Consider the following 26,232-nt stretch of genomic DNA (forward strand, 5'->3'; position numbering starts at 1 on the left):
CTAGTAATGACACTTTAGGGCTGTGTGTGGGGAAGGGAAGGTAGGCTTCGGCATCACCGGGGTGGGGGAAGGGGGCAGAGCCCCCTCCTCCCCCCACCCCGGAAATCTTATGAGGGGGCTCGGGCAACACCGCCTAGACAAGAGAAGGCCTGGGCGCTGGGCGAGTGACGTCACGTAGAAGATGCCGGCGGCGTGCTCGGGGATACGGGTTGAATGGAGGGATCGTGACCTTATGGGCAACGTTAACCAGAGCGCAGTTATTATTTTTTTAGGCATAGTTCAGCAGATGGCCCGCAGAGAATAGAGGGTGTTCCAAGATTATTTTATTTATGCAAAGCTATTTACGCGCTGCATTATTAAAAAGCCCGTCCATAAAAAATGAAATGGTTCATCAAATGACATGGTTCAAGGATGGAGAACGAATTTCGGGTAAATGATGACAGGGAGCATGGCTTATATTTAAAAGTCACAGTGCTGCCCCCTTCTTCAGAGTAGCTTCTTTGCCTTGATTTATCGTCGGCGTCATAGAGTTTGCCGTTCATGCGACCACAAAAGTTCACCAGAATGTTAGCACTGCACCATAACACATATCTCATGACAACTTCACTGACATGCCCTTCTTCACATTCGGGACACATGTATTTATTCCAGTCTAGATTAGGCTCTAAACGAATAATTTCGCTTTCGAGGCATTATTAGATACAGTACCGCAGTCCACATATTTACAACACGTCAAATGAGCTTAGCAATGGAGATACAAAACATTCGTGCAACTATTCACAAAGAAACAGCTGCCTCATCCCGCAGAATTCCAGCTTTTCTTTTTTTTTGCCTTAGCATTGGCACCTACTATTCTGTCATTGATCTTGCGGAAACATGAACGCATGATTTTTCGGCCCCGATATGTAATTGCTCCAGCAATTGGGCACGCAGCGCTAATTAGGCATATCCTGGCATGAACTTAATCCACATTCCGCGGCAATGAAGGCTTGCCGGACACACAACCGCAATCGCCGCTCAAACGCAGACATGGTTCACGTCCAGAAAAAAAGTGCGCTCGGAAGCATGTCGCAGCATGCCAGGACTTTTTTAACTCCGAAGCTATCCAAGCAGCGGCAGGGTTCCCGGAACTAATCGAATTGTTTGCGCCATCGCCGCCCACTCGGTCTTCCGCGTCTCATTTTCAACACAGGTGCGCCGCTCGTAGCTTCATAGCACGCTGCACGGAACTTCTATGTGGGCCTCTTTTGCGGGACGTAGCTCAAGGGGAGAGGGTAGAGCCAGAAGGCTTTTCTCTAGAGGGCGTTGCTCGCCCCCCCCCCCCCCCCTCACCCGTAGTCGGCGCCTATGTTCTGTACTACATATGGGAATGGACAGCACGATCCCAGCGTGCGCGTTAGCATCCCCACAGTACGGTACCCACAGCGTCGAAAGGAAAGCTCGCACGACGGGGCCAGACCCGCCAATGCCAGCTGGATCGTATAAAGCCCCTCCATACACGTTGGCGCGCATATGGAGGGGCTTTAGGATCGCGTTAAACGGATGGACTCGTTAGCGATGGAAATGAGCACTAACGTGTATAAACCACAGCTGCAAGAAAAATTTTCGTCCCACAGAAGACGCCGCATGCTGAGGGTGAAGACCACGCGCATATGATTTTAAAAATGCGTTTGGTTGTCTATATCTTGTTATTATCAAGCACCTTAATCTGTCCCTTCGTTCATTCAACTTAATTTACCACCTCCCTGCAGTATGTCACCTTCACAGTTTGTATTGAAGCGCTTCAGTTCGTGCTCGAGTACACTCACCTGCACTAGGGCGGCTAGCCACCCTACCTGGCCGCCCATCGTGCGGGTGGTGTAAACATGGCGGACCGCGTCGAAACGGGGAGCGCACAGGAGACTCGCGGCGACGTCATCACGGGCCGCCAGCGCTTTCGCTACAGCAGCCGTGCTACAGTGTAGCTACAGTGTAGTACACTGTAGCTACAGTGTAGCTATAGCTATACGGCTACAGTGTACTATAGTCACTGTAGCCGTGCCTGCAGGCGTGCCCATTATTTGCGTGCTCTTCAATGGAAGCGGCGCACAAAGACTGCGTTAGTGCTCTATATTTAGCAAATTTTGCAAAATTTTGTGCATATATGTCAAGAGGCCACTTGTGGTGGGTAATTTAGCGGCAGTTAGTTTTATATACTGCCCCAATTGCGTGCCGCAAAGCCCCTGAAAAGAACCGCTAGCAGCAACTCGGGAGCAGACGATGTATGATGCCACGAAGTTACCGACTCGCACGCGCTTTGAACGAGCTGTGCAAGCTGTCATACCTCGCACTGATTGACAGTTCCCTTTTTTATTATTATTGCGATAGCAATTATATGAACACTCCAGGCGATGTTCCGTATAAAGTATAAAGAGCGATAACACCGTCGCCGTGCGCCATATGCTGTATGTGCGAGTGAAAGCACGCAAGGGGAGCCGACGATCGGGGCTCCATCTGGCGCACGCGAGGGAGGAAAGTGGAGAGCACACGTGCCGTCTTCCGTCGCGCAAATGCCGTAGGGGAGATGTAAGGGCGGGAGGGGGGGCGCGTTGCGCTCCAGCAGCAACTGCATATTTCGCGACCGGGGGCAAGGGGAACTGACGATCGCGGCTCAATCTCGCGCGCGAAAGGGAGGAAAGCGGGGAGGCAGCGCGCGAGGGAGTGAGGGCGTTTCTTACTCCGCCAGCAACTCCGTACTTGGCGCGGTCGCGCTCGCCGAATCTTCAAAGCGATCTGCAGACTGCTCATGCCTTTGTGCGTGCCGTGTTTTCGCCGCTTAGTTAGCACGCGCCGTACCATGCCACTTTCACAGATAGTTTTCAAGATATGGGTCCGCGCGTCTCCCTTCAACGCGAAGCCATATGGCGAAGCGGCGAAAACACAGCGCGCGGCGCTGTCAGCAGTCGGCTCTCTGTCCGCATCGCAGATCGCTTTCAAGATACGGTCCACGCGGCTGTGCCATACGCAGCAGCAGCCAGAGTACGTTTAATTAGGAGTCATAATGGTTCGACGTTGATGGATATATAAGAGCGATAACGGCTTATAATGACTGGAACGTCATCAGCGCACCTGGAGCTGCCACCTGCAATAATTTGCTTGCGTTATCAATGCACCTTGCGCCACTGTCCGCACCAGTTCGTGTCGCCGCAGCGCTGTCGTTTGTACTCGCCGGACCAAGTTTCATTGCATTGATGATGACACCGGACTGCGTGGAGATGAGCAAGCGGTACAATGCTTATGCGCACCTAATTAGACAACTCCCAGAGGAGTTCCAGCGTGAATTTTTTTGTAGCTTCTAGCCTTGCTTGTTTGGAAGTTCTTCCACAATTGCTATTGTATTACGTACGCTGCGTGTGCTTTCAGCAGGCTTCCTTGCCAATGTGACTAAGAGATTGAGTTACTCACAACTGCTAAAGCAAGAGCCTTCCAAAAACTGGTACGATTCGAGAATGGGCGCAAATGTGCTGTACCGAACTATAGGAGTGGTTACGCATCCTGTAATAAGCTAAATACCCTTAATGTTCCCAGCGGCCCGACACGATCGTAAGCCCGAGCTTGTACCATTCCAAGGAGAGATCGGCAGCGTAAATCTCATGACTATATTAGCAAGGACCACTTTACTGACAGTGACACATATACAGGAAGCGGTACTGAAAAGCTTGGAGGTGAAGTAAGCTGAAAACACTTGTAAAGAATGAACGGCATGTCCCATCACCTTCAATGTTTGCCTTGAGCTCTGCTTTTTCCAGCATAGGCATCCACTGTTCTATATTCTTGGAATAATAAATAGAATAAGAACTACATTTCTCAATTAAAAAATCATGAACCATGCCACTCTGTGAACGTGATTGACCAGCAAAGCTGTTTAGCACACGACACGGAGAGGGCACATAATTTTGAACCAAGGCACGAACTCATTTATTGTCTTGATGGGTGGTCATTATTTGACTCGCAACTGCAAACAAATTCTTTGATTCTGTCAAATAGATGCACGTACGTCGCTGGGAGGTCGGTTGGACCGGATTAGTATGGCATCGCAAGGAATATGTCTGCAACACGGAATGCGTAAACCGCTCCCTTTTCAGTACCGATACATCCACATTGAAATCACCGACAATGACAACAGGGGTAGTGTCAATGCAGCTAATTCACGCAAAGTGAGTAGCCATGAACCTTACGGGACTATGAGTCACTGCATTTTTTGCTTGCATTTTTTGCATGAGCCATTGCTCACGGGGGTACGATCCATTGATGATGACAGTTTCCGACATGCTGTTCTGTATGTTGTATGCGTGATTAGAAAGAATTTAAGCCCTGTTCGCTTCACTTTGCCGAATGCTTGTAGCCTCTGCCTTACGGGGCTATGTGTCATTGCATTTTTTGCTTGCTTAGGGGAGCATGAATGCTTACGGGGGTATGAGCCATTGGTGATGATAGTCTTTGTTCACGGAGAACAAAAATGCACGAAACCCTAGCCATATAGAGCTTCGCTGTAAAATAAAATCCTGCCTTTTGTTCTTTTGCATTTTATCTTAGGAAAGCCCTTGGCCTAGGGGCAGCAAGTGCCAGAACGGCCTTGAATCGGCATGCATGCCCACACCAAATCCCTTTCGCCGCGAGCTGTGCACAACAGATTGCACCTCAGTGCCGTGACCTGCACCCTGATCTTTATTGATACACAGGGGAAATCACCTATTTTCCTGAAAAATTCTTGCTCAGTGGGAGAAGGTATGATCCGGGAACGTGTCTTTTAGCACTTTGCATAGACCGATTAGAACTGGGGCATCGGGTGTGTTGGCGATGCTTAAGGGGGAAAGCTCAACAGCTTCGTAGAGATATTAGCCACATTGGTTAGGTTGCGAGGCACTCCAGGGGGGGTGGCGAGCATTAAATTCATCTCCATACTTCTTCCAAGTGCCTGAAACTGGTTGTACGGTTCGAGTAAGATATTGCCCGGACGGAAATATGGGAACATGGCCACAAAGAGCTTTTGCCCAGGAGGACAAATTTTAGCAGCTACTATTTTGCGACCTTTAGAACTTAGAGCAAGAAAGTCCAGTTGAGTGGCCAAGCACCCACTGCACACAAAGAGAGGACAGGAGGAGGAATAACGCTCGGTGGCTTTGAACATAATCACAGACCTGTTTGATTAAAGCTACAATTCCACTGCACCTCCTGAGCCAAGAGCTCATGAAGGTGGCAGTAGTTTGCGATGCGGATTGTCATCGACAAGGACATCACGCTGTAGTTCATCAAACATGCGAGTCTGCATGGCATCTAGTGCTTTTGTAGAAGTGTTGACCATATCTGTTCGAATGAATTGCTCTAGTTTATTAGACCCTTGAGCTCGTTCTTGTCTGAGGAGCCTTATAATATGAGAGTAATGCAGACATTCACTAGCCGATTCCTATATTGGAGCTTTCACACACCCACAATAAAAAGTATAAATCCATGAAAAATGTATTGTTATACTTTTTCAAAGCCGGGACATCCTGCAACTGCATAAGCCACATCTTCCCTCCTTGTCTCAGTTATTCTTTTCACGCTGAAACGAAGGCGTTCGCTGGAAAAATAACCTCGGTTCCAATTTATGGAACAATTCTGCTATCTCACCAGGAATGTTATTGAAATAAATGCAAGACCATGAAGAACAACTAAAATAAGACATTTATTGCAAAAAGAGCTATGCAAGACTACAACATTACCTGATGGTGCAGCTCTAGGTCAAGATCACCGTAAAAGGGACCTAAAGAGAAACACTGAAAGTTCACAATGATAAATATTCTTCAAGAACTCTCCATTCGTTGCTTTGACAGCAATAAGCTGATTATTAGAAGTGAAAATGGCGGTCAAAGTTTCATTTTTGAATTTCACACCACAACTTCAAGGCTAGTACACCAGTGCTACATAGTGGGTTGCAATTCTTTGCACTTCATCCGTGGTGGTTCAGTAAGTGTTCTCAAAAATTCACAAGTTCACTTATTGGCTCTTTTAGAATACAATGTCATCCATTCTTACGGAAAAAAATCTGACTAGGTCCAAGCAGATGCATCAAAATCCATGACATCACGGCGCAGGAAATTCAAGGTGGTGGCAGCGGCCACCTTTCATTTTTACACCTTTTCTAGCTTACCAAGCGTCTTGTAATATGAGTGACGTTTATGGTATTGTGAAAGGGCAATTTACTTACACAGCTCAAATCAATTTTCTCTTTATTGTCACTTTAACCTGAAAAATTTTATATCCTTTAGGAATGACATATGTGAAACACGTAAAAAGATATGAACAAATCATAATGTTTATACATGCTTCCATTGGACACTAAGCTTGCAAGGACACACACTGCATTTGCAAAGCATCAATACAATTTCACTAAATAACTACCTCTTTCTAACAAACAACAATGCCTGATGGCAGATTCATGGGCAAATCACCTTGTTAACCAACTCTGGTACAGACAGACATGCTATTATTAAACAGTGATGCAATTGGCCAAGACCTTTTTGGATCAGCCAAAGGTGTGTTTTGGACCATCTAGAAGTGTATTTCAGAGTGGGAAAATTGGCTTTGAGAGACACAAGACAGCCTCCCTTGAAGTAAAGAAATAGCTGTGCCTAAAAATATGTGTTAATGGTGATTGTGTAACCACACCAAGTTTTGCACACCCCCCCCCCCCAAAAAAAAATGAAATCTGGAATACTATGCCATTTGGCATGTCACAAAGTGTAAACGAGTGCTTTACTCAACCTTCCGAACCCCTGTAGGATTGCACTTCTGTATAGCACAACAGTCAAGTCAGTGTGGAACTTATTCTATTTCAAAATGACTAGATATGCAAGTAATGACAAGCTTCTAAAAAAAAATGCAGCACACATCCCTTAAGTTTGTCGATGTAAGTGAAGCTTCCTTAGGTCTTGAGAGAATGGTGCATCGAAGCACCCAACACATGGTATGCACGATGTGCAGGGCTCTTTATTTAGCCGTTTAAGGACGAGACATATAGATAACCAGAAAAAAATGCTTATTTTCTATCTAAATGTGCAAAACACATCAAGAATAAGCATAATCAACTAAAAGAAAAAAAATATTTTGTGGAAATTTTTTTTCAGTAATAGGGGTAAACCTTAAGCAGGAAACTGGAAGTGGGCTTTACCCCAAATCACTTAAGACTTTTAAATTTGTATAGGCAACTCTGACCAAGTGTGAATTGTAGGTACACATTTCATTTGCTTTACATTACATGTGTGACACCACTGCAGCTGCATATCTTGCATTGACCTGTCTCTTCCGATTTTGCTTTCAAAAGACAGTGAGTCACGTGCCAAAATTCTTCTTCCTCGTCCAGTGTTCCTGCTCTAAACCAACAAATGACACTTGCTGCCTGTCATTCAGTGTTGGCCGAAAACATTTAGCCAGAAACTTCGTACTCAATAATGGAACTCAAGGCAAGGAAAACATTTTTTTCTGGTATGTTGCCTGTAGGCAACACTCATAAATAAAGGGTTGAAGATTACAGTACTGTGGCGCTACGAGTACGAGACATGGAGTGAATTCCCTCAGTCACTATGGTGGACTTTGCAGAGCAAACGCAAGTTTATTCAGCATTAACATGTGTTTATTCCATATTAAAACAAGACAACTTGCTCGACCTTGTAGAAACGCACCACAGTATGAGGAGACGCACAGCATTGTGGCAACGAATGCATCTTGTAATATCTAATTTCGTCAGCTAAAACATGCACACGCTCGCTTTTAACAAATTGTTGCTATGTGAGGCAGCTGGTAAAGCAATCGGAGGTGATAAACAAGTATATAACAACTCTATGGGTGGTGTTGACAAGCTAGACTTCCTTCCGAGCTTAAACAGAATCAAGATTTGATCTAGGAAGTGGAGACTAAGGGTCCTGTTTTGTTTTTTGACATCACCATCTGCAACACCTGGCTCAACTACCTCATGGAATATACAGGTACACCCAGGTCAAAGCTATTAACCTGATGCATTTCCATCTTCAAGTGGTTGAGGTGCTAAAAATGGCTGCACCAACCAAAAGAAAGCAAGGAAGACCTTCACTCCTGGAACTACATGCAGCAGCCGAGGCCACAAGAGAGCAGAAGAAACCTAGGATGTTCTGCCCATGTGCAGACAGCCAGTATGACAGCGTGGCCCAAGGCCAGGCAGAGTCATCGTGCTGCAAGCGCAAACATTGCAAAGGAAGGTCCCGAGTCTTCTGTAGAAAGTGCACAGTTCCGCTATGCCTCACAAAAGACCGAAACTGCTTCTTCAGTTTCCATGTTTGAAGAGTGCGAGCTTTGAGGTGCTTTGTACACAATTTTGTACATATGTACAAAAAATAAAGTTTTGCATGTTTCTTCAAAATTTTTGTTTTAGTGATTTTCAGGCTTTTTTTATACTCATTTAGGTGCACAAATTTTTTTCTGCATTGTGGACAACAGGCGGCACCTGAAAGGTTTAATGGCACAAGTGCCAGGTCTGTCCTAAAAACTTCAAGTAAGTGATCAAGAGTTTTCAATAGAATACTGAATAGCAAAAGGTATATTGTGCACTGGTCTGGGGCACTACAACAAAAAGTAATTTTCAGAAGTTATTGCTTTTGCAAAAGAAGGCATTGCGGGCTACTGAGGGTTACCATGGTAGGCCAGAAAACCTACCAACATTACCACTCTATCATAAGCATAATTTACTTAAGGCAAACCATGTTTACATATTTTGCCTGTAATCGTTTGTATTCCATTGCTCCGAACCGCCCTCCTACTAAATACCCCCTTCGGCAACACAGAAACTTGGTCCCTAAAACGAGGACAAATTACGGCAAACAAAAGCTTGATTACCAGATTCCAGTCGTTCTCCAGGCACGTACCCAGGGGCCCCTCCCCCTCGAAATTAAGCGGCATACCCCCCCCATCCGCCCATGCCTCCACTCCTCATACACATTCCTAAAGTGCCGACAAATCAATCTACTCGGCGGTCAACATTTTGCTGCATTTTACAGCGAAAGCAGTGTATGACTAACTTCCGCATTGGATTGGATTGTAGCCAACTTTATTTATGCCTGCAGTTGGGTGCTCGCGCGCCCCAACGAGGGCCTACGTCATCCTCAAAGTCGTCGTTACTCGGCGCGGGTCTCCGAGTAACGCCGACTTCTGACTTCTACTGACGTAGGCCCTCGTCGGGGCCTACGTCATCCTCCGTAGTTTTTTTCAGCATCCGTTAACAGAAAAAATTATCCTGTGGGCCGATCCTGGTGATAGAGGAAAAAGGATCCAAGATCGACGGCACATACCCCTGTGGACTCGGGAACCTATAACTCGCCTTTCACAATCTTCGGGATGGGCCCACATATGGGGAGTTCTTAATGCCTGCTTCACTTTTGTTTCGGGTCGGCCCGGCGTTGCACTACTTTCGGGATTGGCCCACGTATGCGGGGTGCTTAACACCTGCTTCACCTCTGCCGGGGGTCGGCCTGGTGTTGCACTATCTTCAGGCCGACCCGCAGCGGTGCTGAAACACTTTGCTTTTCGTTTGAGAGCTTTGACTGTCGTCAGCTTTGGCTGCCATTCCGTCTTCACAGAGTGGAACGGTTGTCAAGTTTTTACTCCTTTTGGATGGTGGTAGTTATGGGCATCTCCCGAGGTGTGGAGGCCAGTTTTCTCATCGATTCGGTGCCCACGCGATTAACTCAAGATGAATTTAGTTGTCACCATCTATTGCAGCAGGCAGGGCGTAGTTTATTGTTTTAATTATATTATTTTATTTTATTTATAATGCCCAACACAATTTTTATGTCACCATCTATTCAACGATCACGCGCATCGTTGTTGCTACGTTAGTTCCACCTTCTTTGTTTAGACTGATCCAGGGGCCAGGAAAGGGATTCGGTTCATAGTCAGCTGGTCTGTATGCTAGTGGAACGAGTTATGGTTGGAGAAAACGCCAGTTGCGTTTAACTTTTGCTTCATTATTTCCTCGAGTGACGGCCGGCCGCAACGCTGGCAGATCCTCGGAACCATATATGCGCGATATAGTTTAGATAAGGTGGAAAATAAAATATTGCGTAACAGCGTCCATCATCAGACCCTGCAATAACCGTTCAACCCATAAGCAATATGACTGTCACCCCTTACCTCGTCTGGTTTTTCCCTAATTGTACAGCACTTATCGTGCAAAATTGGCAACTGGAAACAAGAGTCGCAAGGAGATGAGAAATTAAGCGATCTACTAAGGGAGAAAGCCAAGGCAACAGCCAAACAGGGAGGAAAAGCGAAAATTGTTTGTCAAAACATTTATGGATCAATATTTATTTATTTAAAAAGGAAGTAGAGAAAATGCCGCCGGAAGTGGAGAATAATTCCGTGTGTTCTAAATGACTCTTTACAGTTATTAATTGAAGCGCCTGACGTAGCTACTTCCCTGCTGTGCTAATGGGGGTGTTTTTCTAACCTTCCGCGGTGGGCGCAGTAAGTCTAGAACCACAGTGTCCTGCGCTCTACGCGGGTGTGTGTGACTGGTGACCACGCATCGTTACGCAACTTCCCAAATAACAACATAAGTCGGTTTTGGCACTTCATAGGGCAGTAAAAGAGAGATCCAGAAGAACTGTGATTGCTCCTCAAATATACATTTCTCTATAATTCTTCCAGAGCTAATTCAAAAAACGCTACTAGAAATCTTTATTTTGCACTTTCGCTGGATAACTTGTTCTTGGCAAGGTTCTTCCTGTGCATCTTTCATGCGCGAGTCCATTTGATGTGGTTCTTTGTCAAGTAAAGAAGAGGTGTATCTCACAGGTGTACCTGTGAGATATACATTATTTCAATTTTCTTTTGCGGGTTTACGCGCCGTTATGGCAAATGGTGGGCATTATTCACATTTGTACAAGTAAAAGTACCCTTCCCCTCATTTGCATAGAAAAGTTACTTTGGGTTGCCCCCCCCCCCCCCAAAAAAAATCCTGCATACGTGCCTGTCGTTCTCAATAACCCATCTTTAAGTGTCATGTTTGATCTCCCTAAGAAAAAATTTTAAAAAAGACATTAAGAAGTTACTAATCAGCACTGACTCAATATAATCTGTTTTTTACTTAGCGAAGCATCTCTTGTTTTCGTGTCAAGTTCTTTGTTTTCTCTTTAGCGACCTCATGCCATGTTTATACACTGCCTTTGATTTATGGTGCACTGTCTTTGTATCAAAAGTAATATTTTTCACAGTAATACTGTCGTTTGATGCAATGTATTTTGTTCACTATCATACTATGTTAATATTCATTTCTGTATTGCTCCCTGCTGTATCGAATGTTTTGAGGAACTGTGACCTCGTCAGGCTTTACCGCCTTTTGTCGCAGTTCCCTCTTTCATCTTTGAAGGAAAATAAACCTCAACCTCAACCTCATATGTAAGATGGCTGTAAAGTGGCCTAAAAAAGTCGCTGTAATGTGCCTAAATATACACGCATTAAAATTACGAGAATGACTTGCGAGGAGTGTTATTGACATAAAAGATATGCTTCAGAGATATGTAGTAAAATGTGCCAGTTCCTGTAGCACTACTGCACTCACCAGCACGTTTCTCCAGGCAAGGACCTGGAGAAAGGTGCTATGCAAGACGCTCCTACATAGCAGCATCCTATGGCGGGAGTAGTTCACATAACATCCTCAATCTTGCATTGATGCAGATGAACAACTTTGTTCACCATTTTTGTGTACTTTAAAGCATGTGCACTTACACCAGTATTCAGAAACACATAACCTGAAGCGAATGCTTGCCTTGATCTCAGTGATGCCCGTCTTGAACACGCCATAGGAAACGTATCTTTGGCAAGTTCATGCCAGGCGTCATTTAGATGAAGCCAAGCATGGGCTTCAAGTTAAAATGAATTTCTGAATATGGTGGTTAGTGTGGTGTTTTGGCCATGGTATTTAGCCAGTCTGCCAATAGTGGCATCTGTTTTCTTGAAGTAATAATTGTTCACCTGGCTGTGCTGGCAACACATGCCTTTCTATCACAACAGCCTTTTGCCAAAAGCCATGTTAGACTGCAACATTACTTTATGGTGTAGCCCTAGTCAAACAATTACTTTTATAATGTTACTTCACTAACAATTTGCAAATTCATGCAGTACTGCCACGCTCCTGTGTGACAATGGCAGTATTGAAATAAATAAAGTGAACATTGCCACAGACAAGGAGCCTATATTTGCATAGACTTTAGCGCAATGTGCATGCTTGAATGTGCACAAATGACTTCTGGTGATGCCTGAAACTGAGGTGTCTTTTATCAAGCACTTTTATCAAGTGTTCTACATAACGTGCAAGTGTGAAACACGACAAGACGCCACACTGTTGTTCACACAGACGTGTCATGACCAGTTGCATGGTTACAGAAGACACCATGCTGTCTTCACACTTCTCATCAATGTTAATTCTTCGTCAACAATAACAAGGAACATCGCAGACATATGCCAGTCTGAGCAACTGATACGTAAATGTTTTCAGCAGCATTGTGAAATTACACAAAGGGGGAACAAATTACATTACACACACACACTCACACACAAAAAAAAAAGGGCCATTCACGCGGGAGGCACTTCCTCCTCCGTGACTGTGTCCCCTTGCTACTTTTGGTACGCTTCAGCGCACAGCACGACCGTATTGCGACGAATGCGACTTTAAGAAAACTGGAATTAGACACTGCTGTATAGACCCTCGCCCTGTCTAGTTGCAACACTGCTCTCAGTTATGCTTGACTCACCAATAATCACCTTTACTATTTAATTTTGCACATTCCCATCACCCGTACACCTGTAACTGGACGTGTGTAATCAGTAAGGCATGTGCTGTGCCTTTTTCGACCCATTGCCACCCACTATACTCTTCAGTTGTGTTAAATCCATTTTCTTTTTATTGCTGCAACTTGCTCAAGGTAAAATGTTGCAAATAAGCGCGTCTCCAATGACAAGGCGCTGCATCTCATACCGTTCCTCTGCACAGAGCAGACTCGATTGCTGATGAACTGTCGTGCACTTAGCAGGCTTTAAAAATGTTTAATCTACTGGCTGTAAACAAAATATACAAGCGCCTTCCATGCATCTGTTAGGACTCGTGACACGTTTGTAAGCCAAGTCCAGATAGAAAGGGCACCACAACCTACATTCAAGCAAATTTACTTCTATCGAGAAAATTTTGAACGCCCGCCAAGGGACAGCGATGTATGTAGCTCCACCGCTTAACGTAGCGTTTGTGAACACGGTCATGGTATGAAACGAAGATTCGACAAGTCACACGTAAACATACGTTGCGTATACCTTGTCCCACAGCTGCCCCATGAAATCCAATGACATCGTCGTTTACAGAAATGGTGCCGGTGTCAGATATCTTCTCAACTAGGTCCTGTCGAGACAAACTCTTCTGGGCCATGTTAATTGGAAATTAAGCAATACAGCGATCGCTCCATCCCAAAATAGAGTGCAGCTGTTGAACCAGTCCTCGACGGCAGCCATGCAGTTACGATATCGCTTTCGGAACTTGCTCAGTCGAACCAGCGGCTCGCGGTCGAGTGCGTAGACATCATAGCACATGAAAGCACGCGGAGCAAGGGCTAGTTTGAAATGTCGTTCTGGCGCAAGGAAAACTAATCGGAAAGAAGAAGGGACAGAAAGAGCACCATTTCTGTCCCTTCTTGCCGCTTCATTTTCCTTGTGCCAAGCATGAACCGAACAGCCAAACATCGCATTCTGCCTAAGAGTTAGTTTCCTTAGATGAGGTAGTTGAGCTTTAATCGATTGACGGCTTGACTGTGATCACAAACATAAGCTGTCACTGAATAAGAGTTCGCATGTGAGTTTATAAAGTTTATAACGACATTAACGCGTAGTAGCGCAGTAAAACGTGCGCCGCCATACCCATTGCCATACGATACCATGGTTGTTTATTCCCATAGCGTTGCACCACGTTGCACCTGCTGATGCCGAAACAAATTTATGGACGAAAATTATTGAAGTCAAGACATCCGATGCATCGGGTGCGTTCGCAACAAACTAGTAAACGAAGTGTTATTTTAAGTTATATGTTTTAACCACGTGCCCTTAAGCTTTATTGTAATTTTATCGTTAAGAGATCAGCAGGCCCAACGCTATGGAGAACGCATTCGGCAAAATGGCGGCGCGCGTTAAACGCGCTGGTGTCGTTTAAAACCATGTTTAAACCAATGTTTAAGCTCGCATGCGAACTCGTACTCAGCGACAAATGATTTTTGTGATCACAGTGACAATTCAACTCGTCAATCTATAAAGCTCAACTGCCTTATTTAAGGGAACTAACCCGTGCTCACAGGACATGTGCTGTCCTGTCGACGCGTTGAGCGTCTACGCACTTCTCTGCCGCGAGGCACCGGCCTACTGACTCGACCGTGCAAGCTATGGTTCATGTTTTAAAAACAATTTTGTAACCCGTCATGGCCGGCGTCGAGCAGTGGGTCAGCGATCAGCTGCACTCCATTTTGGGGTTGAGCGATCGCTATGTTGCTCAATTTCTAGTTAACATGGCCCAGAAAAGTTCGTCTCGACAGGACCTCGTTGAGAAGATACGTGACACCGGCACTATTTCTGTTAACGACGATGTCGTCGGATTCGTGGGACAACTGTGGGACAAGGTGCGTTACGTATTTTTACGTTTTTAGCGGTGTCGAGTCCTTTCATGCCATGATCGGCTTCACAAATGATACATTGGACAATGAAACGATGTGTATTGTGTATATGCATGGTTGATCCATGGCGGGCGTTTGAAATTCTCTCGAAGTAAATTTCCTTGAATGTAGGCTGCCGTGCCCGTTCAATGTTGATTTATTGTACGAACGTGTCATGATATATGCATTGAATGCGCATGTAAACTTTGTTTTATAGTTTTGTAAATAATATTTTGAAAACGCGTTTAGTGCATGTCACTACACCAGCAGGCGAGTCGTTACTCACTACAAATACAGTGGGAGATCTGCACCTCGTCATGGCACGCGGAAAAAAGATCTGTGTGGCAATTTGCTTCAACATGTAGCAGCCACATGAAAAAAAAAAATTTAACACAAGTGAAAAGTAGTCTGGGATGAGAAGTACACAGAATGTGCCTAGCCGATTGCTCATTTTGGCGGTTTTGGAAATGCACGTCCAATTACCGATTCAGGCAAGGAAATGTGTAAAATTAACTAGAAAAATCAGTGATTCGTGAGTCTATAAGCTTAAACATTTTAGAGCAGTATTGCAACTAAAGAGCATGCCTGTTCAACAAGCACGCACTCTTGGTACCACACCAAAACCGCGCAAGGAAGGCGTAGCTATGGTAACAGGCTCCTTCTTGTTCTCTTTTAGTGCACTGTTGCATTAAGCTTCCACTGTTGCTCTTTCTAAATGATGCTGCAGTGAATTTTGTAAGAAAATGCAGCAAGAAAAGAAAAATGCACCCCTTGAAAATGTTGCAAGCATTCACCAGTCAGATGGCAATTCTTCAGTGCACAGTATGTTTATAGAGTCTGTCAAGATAGTGGATGGAATGTTCACTGGGCACTGGGGTCCTAAGTAGCATTAAAAAGAAAACACACATAGTGCCGTGTGCCATTGTTCTTATGTCTGTCCTTATATTTTTGTGCTACTTAGGATCCCAGTCTGCCAGACCAACTTGGCTAAATTACAGCCTTTGACAGGGCACTGCTTTAAGAAGTAAACTAAAAAGTAAACTAAAAATTTATGCTGTAGACCCTTTTTGCAGAATAGTTTGCTCTGGAGGAACGAGATGGGGCCTTTGGCGGCAAGCCACACGTTGCCTCAAGCGAAAGCGCACGAATGCGAAACCATTACTGCTCCTTCCTTATTACTGTGCTATCAGCTGTCGAAAATGCAACTGAGTGATCGCTAATGCATTGTGCTCCATTCATGCTGCAAAATGTGGAATGGTAGAGGGAAGACGTGTGCAGTAGTTGGCTACAAAAATATGTGGCTTGCACTGATAAAATTGTAGACGTCATTTTAGCTGCCATGCTGGTGCACCCGCATGGTGATAAGCTGGGTCCGAGACGTCACCTGAAAGCTATCAGTAAGATGGCTTGCACTGACACCATCATAGCCACCATGCTGGTGCGCCGGCATGGTGATAAGCTGGGTTGGTGACATCGCATGAAAGTTGTCAATAGTGACTGGCATATTAAGGAATGGAATGAATCTGTGTGGACAAGTTCATGGACCACTGCACAAGGGCTGCCTGTGTTACCGGCCCTTTGCGGTGCATGGCTTTTCTTGAGGATACAAATATTCACTTATAAGCCAGCATTGTGTCACTAACTTCCAAAGAAGGGACTTCAATTCCGGAATGTTGGCAAGAGGGAGTACCGCTCGTTAGACAGTGACAAATAGAGTAGTGCTGCTTCCTGGTATAGTAAGCTTCTCGCAAGTTATCCTCACACATCTACCCCAACTTGTACTCAAACTTATGCCCACTTTATTGGCCACGTATAAAGAATAAGTGAATAGGGGCACTCTTGAATCAATGTGTCAAAGCATGGGTGAGAGACTACACCAACAACACACGTATATTCGACGCTGAACGTTTTGTCACAATCCACAAAGTAAGCGAGTGACTAGGAATAATACGTCTTTGCTACAAGCTATTAGAAAGTACAGAACTTCCATGTTCTGAGCCTTTGTGTGTGGCAAGAACAAATCTGCTGCAACTGAGCACACTCGTGAGCAGTTAGGCAGAAAACAAACAATCAAATAGTGACCACACTGACGAACATTGCTGAGTCAGAAACATGACAAACCGCTGCTACAAAGTGATTGGAAAATAAAGAGCAGAAGACACTGATCCCACTTTAATGCAGAAGCGGAAAGTTTGGACAGCTTGGAATACATTTCTAGCCCTGCTTCTAGTACAAGTTGCTCACACCATTTGGACAAGGTGTAATAAGCTTCAAAATTGTCTACATGTCCTCTGAAGCTGTGGCCAAAGCTTCATGTCGTCCACCCAGTCACCATCTACAATATTTGCCAAAACAGAGGTATGCCGAGCCTCACTGGGGTGTCATACACATCCATTATAAATACTGAGGCAAAAAAGGCAGCTGAGGCAAGAAGTAGATGCATCACCACCTGATAAGACATGGCGGCGCCTATGGGATCGTCGTGAAAAGGGTCTATATCTTGTCAAGAGGGCGAGTTGCACAAGTGTAGTATAATCCGACTTTATCAGTCTGACCAGCAGCAAGCTGCTACATTCTGGGTACCTCGCTCTCAATGAGAGGGTTATTTATCTTGCTGGTAATTATTCAGTTTATATTTCTAGCTATAGGTTGTCGGTGTCATAGACATTGCAAATATTGCAAGGGCGCATACTGCTTATGAATCGATTAGATTAATAAGACATGTCTAACTACGTCTGCTTGGAATGGCCAGACACATTTCACTCCTGAGGCTAGGTTTTATTTCAGTATACTGATATAATTCATGATTTATGATCAGCATGGCTGGAATAGTTTCTTAATTTCACAGGCATCACAAGTGCAACATTTGAAGGAGTTTTCTTTTTAAATCTAGATTTTGCAATTTAAAGGAATAGTTGTAATGTTTTCCAGCAATGGCTTGCCTTTTACACCTTGTAATGATTTCAAGACGTGGGTAGGTGTGATGTGTCATTTTTTTCCCCAGTTGAATGTGTTAAATGTTAATGAGGTATGGGGTTCTGAGTTTTTGTTAGGTTGTGCTGATTAACCTATTGGGGTGCTTTGGGAAGAATTTTTCACCACTTTCCACTAAACACCTGAGTTGTTGACTCAGTGGCTATGGCATTCCACTGCTGAGCACAATGTTGCAGGCTAGATTCTTGATCATGGTGGCTACATTTTGCCCCCATCGCAATGCAAAAATACCTGTGTACTTAAGTTCAAGTGCATATCAAAAAGCACCAGGAGGGTGAAGTTATTCCAGAGCCCTTCTGTACAGCACCTTTCATAGCAACAGTGTTTCTGAAGGATGTTAAACCCCACAAGTCAATCAATTTTTTTGCAGTATACGGAACTGGTTACAATTTATACTTTTAAAAAAGTGTAGATAAAGAAGGTCATGATTAACATTCCAAACAAAACATGATGCTTCACCTGAATCCTGGTTATATGTGGTGCTGGCACAATACTGTCTGTGTTTTATGCATGCAGGTACCGCACAAGGAGCAGCGTGAGAAGCCAGCACGTGCCCGTGAACGAGCCATACAAGAAGTGCTTGAGCAGAATGCTAAGTACACGCTGCTTCCTGACAGTGAAGATGAAGCAACATCAACAGCTAGTACGAAGAAGGTGCGTCTCTCTTGGCATGTTGTCCACGGTGGAGGATATGGTTAGACATTCAGGAGAACTTGTTACTGGGCAAGTTTGTGCTTACTGAAAGGCATTATGGGCAGTTAAAGAAAAAGCATAACACAAACACAATCTGTGTCATTTTTCCCTTGTGTTTGCTTTTCATGCTGTCTAAAATGTCTTCCTATATGTGTATGTTCTGCATTCCTTAAATGCAGCAAGCTGTCCTTCTCTTCAACATACATCTGATGGCACCATCTCTGAACATAACAGTTCTAGTTGCATCCTGTCTGTCCAGACAGGATTCAACAGGATGTTTTTGTGCTGTCATACAGTACCGATAGACAAACCAACACAGGTTGAAATACATGACAGGAGCCTTGAACTACTTTTTATTGAAGTGTAGAAAGGTATCTGAAGTGAAAATAGACTATGTATTTCAGAAATACTTCGCCGCACAAAGTACTTCAATTCATTCAGCAGAAGCGCAGTTATTGGCAATCAAACACGGCCTCCGCCGTTCTCCCATCCCTTGTTCGATGCCTTGCACTGCGAAAACAATGGCGCAGTGAGGGCGTGCCCACAACGCTCTGCCTTCTAAATGTCACTGTGGCACGCAATTAAAATTTCATTTTGGATGTTAACGTAGACACCACAACTTCCGATTTTGGTGCATACAACATGCTAAACATAGGCCAAATGCGGTTGTCCTCAGCAAGCCGCACTGCGCTTCGCCAGTGGACTCAGGGCGGCACCCCATGGCGGCTGCAGTATCTACACTATGTAGCAGATCGCAGTTACCGATAGCAGCCGCATATGGGAATTTGCTTTATTACGAAATAAAGTGTCCAGAAGAGAATGAGGAGCAGGCTTCTGTTGGAAAGAGCGTTTAAGAGAAAAGTGACTTTGCGCTCGGCTTGCGAACTTCACACACCGCAAACGACAAGAAAGCTTGGCTGAGATGTTCACAGCTGCATATGCTACCTGCAGACTATGATATTTCACCAATCCCGAGGGTTTGTTCAGGACCCCTTTGAAGTATGTTGCCCTTTCACTCTGTGCCTGCACTCTTCTTTAAAATGTGACTTTAAAAAAATGTTGTGGTTGACATTTTCTTACAAAGGTAAAAAAGAAAAGCTGTTTTACATTCAAGTTGTTCATATCTTCCTGTTGACCATGAGAGAAGGAAGCAAAGAGAAGGGGCATTTCGTATTCCCAGTGCATTGCAGAAACTGGCAAACTCGTATGATGATTAAGGCTTTTAAAGAATTGTGCAGCAGCCATCGACAGTGATTGTAAGGGAATAGCCAAATGCTTCTAGAAAGATGAACACTCTATTAAAGGGCTGATACACTTGAAGGCGTATATTTGTTGCAGTGGGGATGATTAAGGCTTTTAAAGAATTGTGCAGTAGCCATCGACAGTGATTGTAAGGGAATAGCCAAATGCTTCGAGAAAGGTGAACACTCAATTAAAGGGCTGATACGCTTGAAAGCGTATATTTGTTGCAGTGGGGATAATCAGGTTGCATTTGTTGTTTCACTGCGCAATTCCATAGAGAACGGATTCGTTACCCGGCACATCTGTAGCGGTAGTATATGTGGACATCATGTGCGCCTCAAAAGAGCAGTGGGCATTCGACGCCAAATGGGCCCACAACTCGGTTGCACGAGAGGGCACGCCCTTTGCATCGGTGCTTTTGTATCAGCACTGAAAATCCAACCTCCTACCACTAATCAAGGAAACAGGCGAACAGCTAAAGAAAACAATTCGTTTTAAAAATGTGAGGATTCCTTGCTGTTCCTGCAAATACTAAATACATTGGCTGCAGTCAGGCTAATTAATGTGTTTTGGCATCATGTTTGTTAGACTATGCATAAATGTGTGTGTGTGTGTCATAACATTCGGTAACAGCATTTTGTTTTTGTGAAGCAATGAGATTATGCCTATTATCTTACGGAAATGTGTGTACCATTTAGTGTGCTTAAATGGGGCATAGCGTTCCTTTATGTTTAGTGAAATACATTGCAAAGTCAACACCATGAACATCATCGTATGTTCTTGCTTAACATCAAGTGAATGGACTACTTCCTCGTCTTTGCGCATGTACAGATCAAAGTCTGAGCTCTGTAATCACAAACTTGATGAACCATGTCTCTCAAAGCATTCAGGCATTAGTCCACAGAGGTGGATGGACATTAACTTTATCAAAACCACAGTTGCAAAATGGTGAACGAAAAATTATTTTCCATCTCTTTATAACATGCTAGATGATATATATAAAATTATGGATGGTTGATTCAGACTTAGAAGGGATCAAATAAAGTCGAAATTATTGGGAGTCCAGAAAAGCAGATTGGGCAAAAGTGTAGTTGTCTCTTTATTTCACAAGTAGTGAGAAGAGCTCATGAATATATTGTGGCATGCACATACCCTTGCACATGACCTGGCCAGTCCACATTTTGACCATTGTCATGCCGTCGCTACATATAGACAAAAGTATGGTCAATACAAGCGCCAAATTGCTTCGATTTATTATTGCCTTTGTCAGCACAGACATTGAGGGGGGCACCATACAAAGCTGCTTGAATGTTCTGAGCAACAAAAATTCATAACAGCAGACAACTAAGTTGCCTGAAACCTTGTTGCTATTTAATATGTGGAGCAACAAACTCTGGATGCATACAATGACACGAAATACCACTTGCAAGGGCTGCCTTCATACCTGAGCAGCTGGGATTGGCTTGCCTTGTAGTATGGGCATAGTCGATAATCACAGGATCGACTCATCCTTTGCTACATTCAGTTTTGAGAATGTGCTGGTACTGTATCAAAACAAAAACATCACTCATTCTAATAATATTGGTGGCCGAGTCAACACACAGCCATTCAGACAAAGTCCAAAACATTGAAGAGCTTGCTGAAGGACATCCGTAATTTCGGTCATCCTTGTACACTGCATCTATGGCACAAGTGGCAGTGCTACGAAGCTGTCCAAATAATTAAGCATGTCCTTCTTATCAATTTGCGACTGTACCAATAAAACCACTGTGTGTGTGTGCAGCACAATAAAACGTCTGCCAACCTTCCAGAGCCTGCTGTTAAGGGATAATTTTTTTTATTGTTTGTTCTTGATATTGTTCCAACACAAAATTTGATGTTGAATTCAGTGCAGTCCTGTTGTCTGAGTTAAGATTATTTATGTGAACAGCAAATCTGTAAATAATGTTCAAATAATTTGATACAGCACAAATAGCAAAAATCTCAAAAATTTGAAGCTGTGACAGTCGGCTTGATGAGTTGCAAAGGTTCAAAAATTTGCACTCCATGGGGCTTTGTCATACTAGGCTTTAATGCCAGTCTTTCATGCCATACCTTGTAACTAATTGTTTTTGTAACACAGTGTTAGTGTGCGCAGATATTTGTGCTTTAGTCTCCCGCAGTCCTTGACTACTGAATAATAATGGTTTGCTCCATTCAGCAAGCTGAGTTGAAAATTTCATACTTGCACCAATGGAAATTTTTATGCTCGTTGCTTACACCACTGTGACTTTCTTTGCTGTTCTTCAAATACTTTTTCATGTGAAGATTACTTATCGTGACAGCTAAATTTCAGTGTCGATAACAAAGGCGCTTTAAATAACTAAATACCCTGAAAACCCATTCAATCTGAGCCGAAATTTCTCTGCTTACGTTGAGTGCTTTACCAAAAGCATAAGCACTCTGAACCTCTATTTTGACAAGAGGTGGTTTTTAAGTTCCCTGAAAAGTTCATTAGCCCTTCAGCAGATGTTGATGTACAGTTGTAGCCCATCGAATACCAGAAGAAAAATAATACCATTTTTTACCTAGAACCACCTCCGAATGGAATCAGCTGCCAGAAGCAGCTACAGCTAACACGGATACATCGTGCTTTAAGGGTTTCTTGAATAACATGCTTAACACTGCTTTATTATTTTTATTTAATTTGTTCTTCTGTTTTTAGCTTGTTGTTTTAGTTTTAGATGTTCAAATTACTCTGCTTTATCTTAGTTGCAGCTGTTTCATTTCATTTTTGTATTAATCTGGTGATTGGTCATGCTTCTTATTGTTATTGTATCAACTGTTTTTCCAAATTTGGTCTGTAATATGCCCCTCCCCTCTGTAATGTGCAAACCCTGAGGGCAAAATAAATAAGTACATGATTTGATGTAACCTCAAGTCTACAAATTATAGTTGTTATAGTACATGAAGTAGATTTTCCGTAGAAAGCATTGCAGATCAATAACCGCTGCAGTGCTAAACACGTGCAGTAAGACTTGTGTGACTGGACTACTTGCGTAGCTTTTTTAAGCATGGCTTCCTGAGTATGAAATGGAGTGTAGCCACCAATGATAGTTAAATGCAAGATTCACCTAAAGACTACTACTTATGCTGAAAGGCATTGTTACCTAACTGCCAAGGATCAACTTTCATCCCTGTGGTTGCTCTGAAAGTGCCTGTCCCTGGCCAGAAATAGTTGTTGTTAGCTTTTTGCATTTGACTATTTATACATAGGGGTTTCTGGCTGTAGAATGCTTAGGAATTCATTTGGTATTGGCACTTTTGTCTACTACAAGCAGAGGTCTACAAAGAAATAATATTGGGTTCCTGCATATAATAAGTGCATCACAGTTATATTGTATGTACTTTTTGTTACTGGAAATGGCTTCTCTGGCTTGAAATAAAGAGACACTAAAACAAGTACTGTTATGTTAGATTGGATTGATAGATTATCTTTCTGGAATACTACCAAATAGTCCAGCCTTACTGTAGGTGGAGGTTTGGAAATCCAGAAAGGAAGCAAAAACAAAATGCTGGTGACAGGGATGTCTGATTTTCCCTTTATTAATTACTTCTCTCCACCTAGCGGGTTTCTGCAGAACTATTATGCCAAACTCTTGCTTTTACTTCTCATAATGCCATATGTTTTTGACGGTATTATCTCTAGACTAGTTTTTTTGTAATTAGGAATGATGACAATGCATTTGAAAGCATTGCACTTACTATCAACCTGCAAATTATGGAAAATATTCCTGCCAGTTAGAAATAATGGCACTGTGAAATCGGCTACATTGAACCAACATTGTCTGACCATGGATTGGCCTCAGAAATAAGGTTTGATCATAGTTTGATCCGCTGGCAGTGAGTCTTCTTATTCCAAAGCAATGGAAATCAAGTTCTGAAATAATACTGCACTATTCTAAATTGACTTGGTGTTTATTTTCGTGTCTTTTCTTTATGGGTTCTTTTATTGCCAGTTTTTTGCCAAGAGGGTGGAGGCAGTTCTGCTACAAGGCATTACGTTGAAACGGGAGGCATGTTTGTTTTGCAGAAAACGTCAAAGAAACGTCATCTCCGCCGGAAAGCAGATGATGGAAGTGACGAGGAGAGGTGAGCCCTTGCCTTCCATACCATACAGCATGTGACTACTTTGAACTTTAACTAAAATTGTACCAGTGCTGCTTTTGTGCTGTAGTCATGCACGTGTGATTTGTAAAGCTTGCTTGAGCAGCAGTTGCATTTGTGTGGAAAGTTCCTTTTTTTTGGGGGGGGGGGGGTAACAACACTGAGGTCAATAGAGAATACATAGAAGACATTCAAGAACTCTAGCAGGTTTAATTTTCGTCCAAGTGTCATACTCTTATGCAGACTTTCTCTGCATGAATAAAGAGGTGTTGTGGTTGGAGTTCCTTGTATAAGTGCATCATTCTCTCTTTCTTTTTTTTTTTTTTTTGCATAAGAGCAAGATTATTGGGGGAGAACCAGTGATCTCTGCAACTTTATTTTGCTCCAGGTGTAATAAATATGTGACCCATATAATATAATTATTTCCACTACATGTTTTTGTTTACCTTCTAAATATTTTACGCATAATGCTTGAGAATTTTGTGCCATTACTTCTTGTAGAGCCTCTCAAAATATTTTGCCACTTACCCCTGTATTAAAGAACTTTCTCTATTCGACACTACATCAATACGCTCACTGCTGCGTGAGTCTTTGGTGGGTCACAGCACTTATACTCCCTGTGCAGCTGTGCAGCGCTTTTCTGCCATGCACAAGCGACATGTTTGCTAGAAATCAATGGACAAGAAAAATTTTTTTGCTTCTAATCTGACACTTCGGAGCGCCACCTCTCTTCACGTTTAAGAAGTTTCAAAGGAGCACAAAATCCTTGTGACTCACCGGTGGGTCACGACGCACCAGAGGAATATGACAAGTTACCCGCCAGTGGACCATCACACACAGGAATCGAGACAAATAAGTGCTGCCGCAGTGAACATGTTCACTGTGACAGTACTTGAAACGCTGCTCTTCAACTGCACTTTAATGACATTGTATGGTGATCCTTAAGGAAAATTTGATGATGTCACATAAATACCTTCATTATATCTGATTTTCATTATAAGCATGCTCATTTCACCCTGATATGGGCAAGAAACATTTTAGGTTTACTTCGTTATATCCGTGTTCATTATATTGAGGTTTGGCTGTATTGTGATATTCTGGGCAAAAGAGGGGTCGCCCCAAGAGTGTGGCTCATAGCCCCTTTCTCCATTCTGAACAGCTTTTGAAGAAGACAGCTCTCATAGACTGCTGATGAGAGGTGATGCAGGCCACTCATACATGCAGCTGGTTTATTGAAAAGGTTCGGCACATTTAGAATTTACTCTTCCCAGGCCCTTTCCTCAGGTTTACCTGCAAACCCTCTTTCGCATCTTTTGTTAGGTGCACAAATGTCCTAGACAAAGGTATGTTCTCGCAGTTCCTGTACAGCACAGCCCCGTTTCCATCCATCATGACAAAAGCACTGCCGGAGACCCCAGGCCACTCAACTTGATAGAGCTCCATGGCATGCACTTTAAGGCCATGAACAGGGTCTCCACCACCTGTACCCCCTAGTTTGTACTCACATGCAAACGCTGCCATTGTTGTCCAAAGGCGTGTTCTTTGGGGAGCACCAGGTTGAAGCAAGCTGCAACACATGTCAAATATGGCAGTCCACTTGTGGCGCAGTTTTGTGTATCGAAGCCAAAACACTGGCAATGTTTATCTTGCCATATCCTTGTATCGTAGACATCTGGTTTTGTGCCACTTTTCCTGACACCATAGTGACCAAGCAACGAATGAACCGCCATTTTCTACAGGCTTGCTCGAGTCTACACTACATCTGATTCTGTGACCATGTACATAAAATTGCACCTTTGCTTTCACACCACCACTGACCTGAAAGTGTTTTCTGTTGTGAGGTTGAACTGCACATAAATATGTACTATTTACACAGGACGCTTTGCAACATTTATGGTGTCATCCTTTTATGCAGGCCAACCGCCAGCAGTAGTGGTGAGGGGGTAAAAGTGAAGCAGGAACCTAGCTGGGACTCTGATCCAGAAGATGAACGGTTGCGAGATCTCAAAGAGCGAGATGAGTTTGCAGCCCGATTGCGTGACCGAGACAAAGACAAGACTCGCAACATCGTTGAGCGCTCCGACAAGAAGGTATGTGAATTGGTTACAAGGTTTGCATTTTGTTTTGCTTTCTTGCATCGTTTAGATTACACATTTTTTCTGGAAACATTACTGCCATCACTGTCTGCCAGGGCAAATCTAAAATCCCCCTGAAATTAATTTAGTAAAAGCTGTACATGCAGTTAATAAATCTCTTTGTTGACTTAAGCTCCTACAAAATACCTTTCTCCTGTGTGGATGTGCTTATCCACGCAAGATTTCAAGGCTTGAAAGTGCACATCAATGCTATATTGTGCAAGGTTCTTTACTGCTTCTCATGCTCAGCTCTTAATCTCAGCTGTCATGTGAAAGTGCTTTCCCAT

At 43.6% G+C, this 26,232-nt stretch overlaps 1 protein-coding gene across 1 annotated transcript in view; it reads left to right on the forward strand.

Moving 5' to 3' along the window:
* Nucleotides 1-14,193: 14,193 nt before the first annotated feature.
* l(2)37Cb (DEAH-box helicase 16 lethal (2) 37Cb) overlaps nucleotides 14,194-26,232 on the forward strand; it is a 118,219-nt gene continuing 106,180 nt past the window's right edge. Inside the window, exons 1-4 of the mRNA XM_050166553.2 lie at nucleotides 14,194-14,702; nucleotides 18,246-18,383; nucleotides 23,737-23,795; nucleotides 25,726-25,900. Of these exons, the coding sequence (XP_050022510.1) occupies nucleotides 14,505-14,702; nucleotides 18,246-18,383; nucleotides 23,737-23,795; nucleotides 25,726-25,900 (570 nt within the window). The 5' untranslated portion in view covers nucleotides 14,194-14,504. The remainder of the gene's footprint in view (nucleotides 14,703-18,245; nucleotides 18,384-23,736; nucleotides 23,796-25,725; nucleotides 25,901-26,232) is intronic.

The sequence above is a fragment of the Dermacentor andersoni genome, chromosome 1, assembly GCF_023375885.2.
Source record: "Dermacentor andersoni chromosome 1, qqDerAnde1_hic_scaffold, whole genome shotgun sequence".
Taxonomy (NCBI): Eukaryota; Metazoa; Arthropoda; class Arachnida; order Ixodida; family Ixodidae; genus Dermacentor; species Dermacentor andersoni.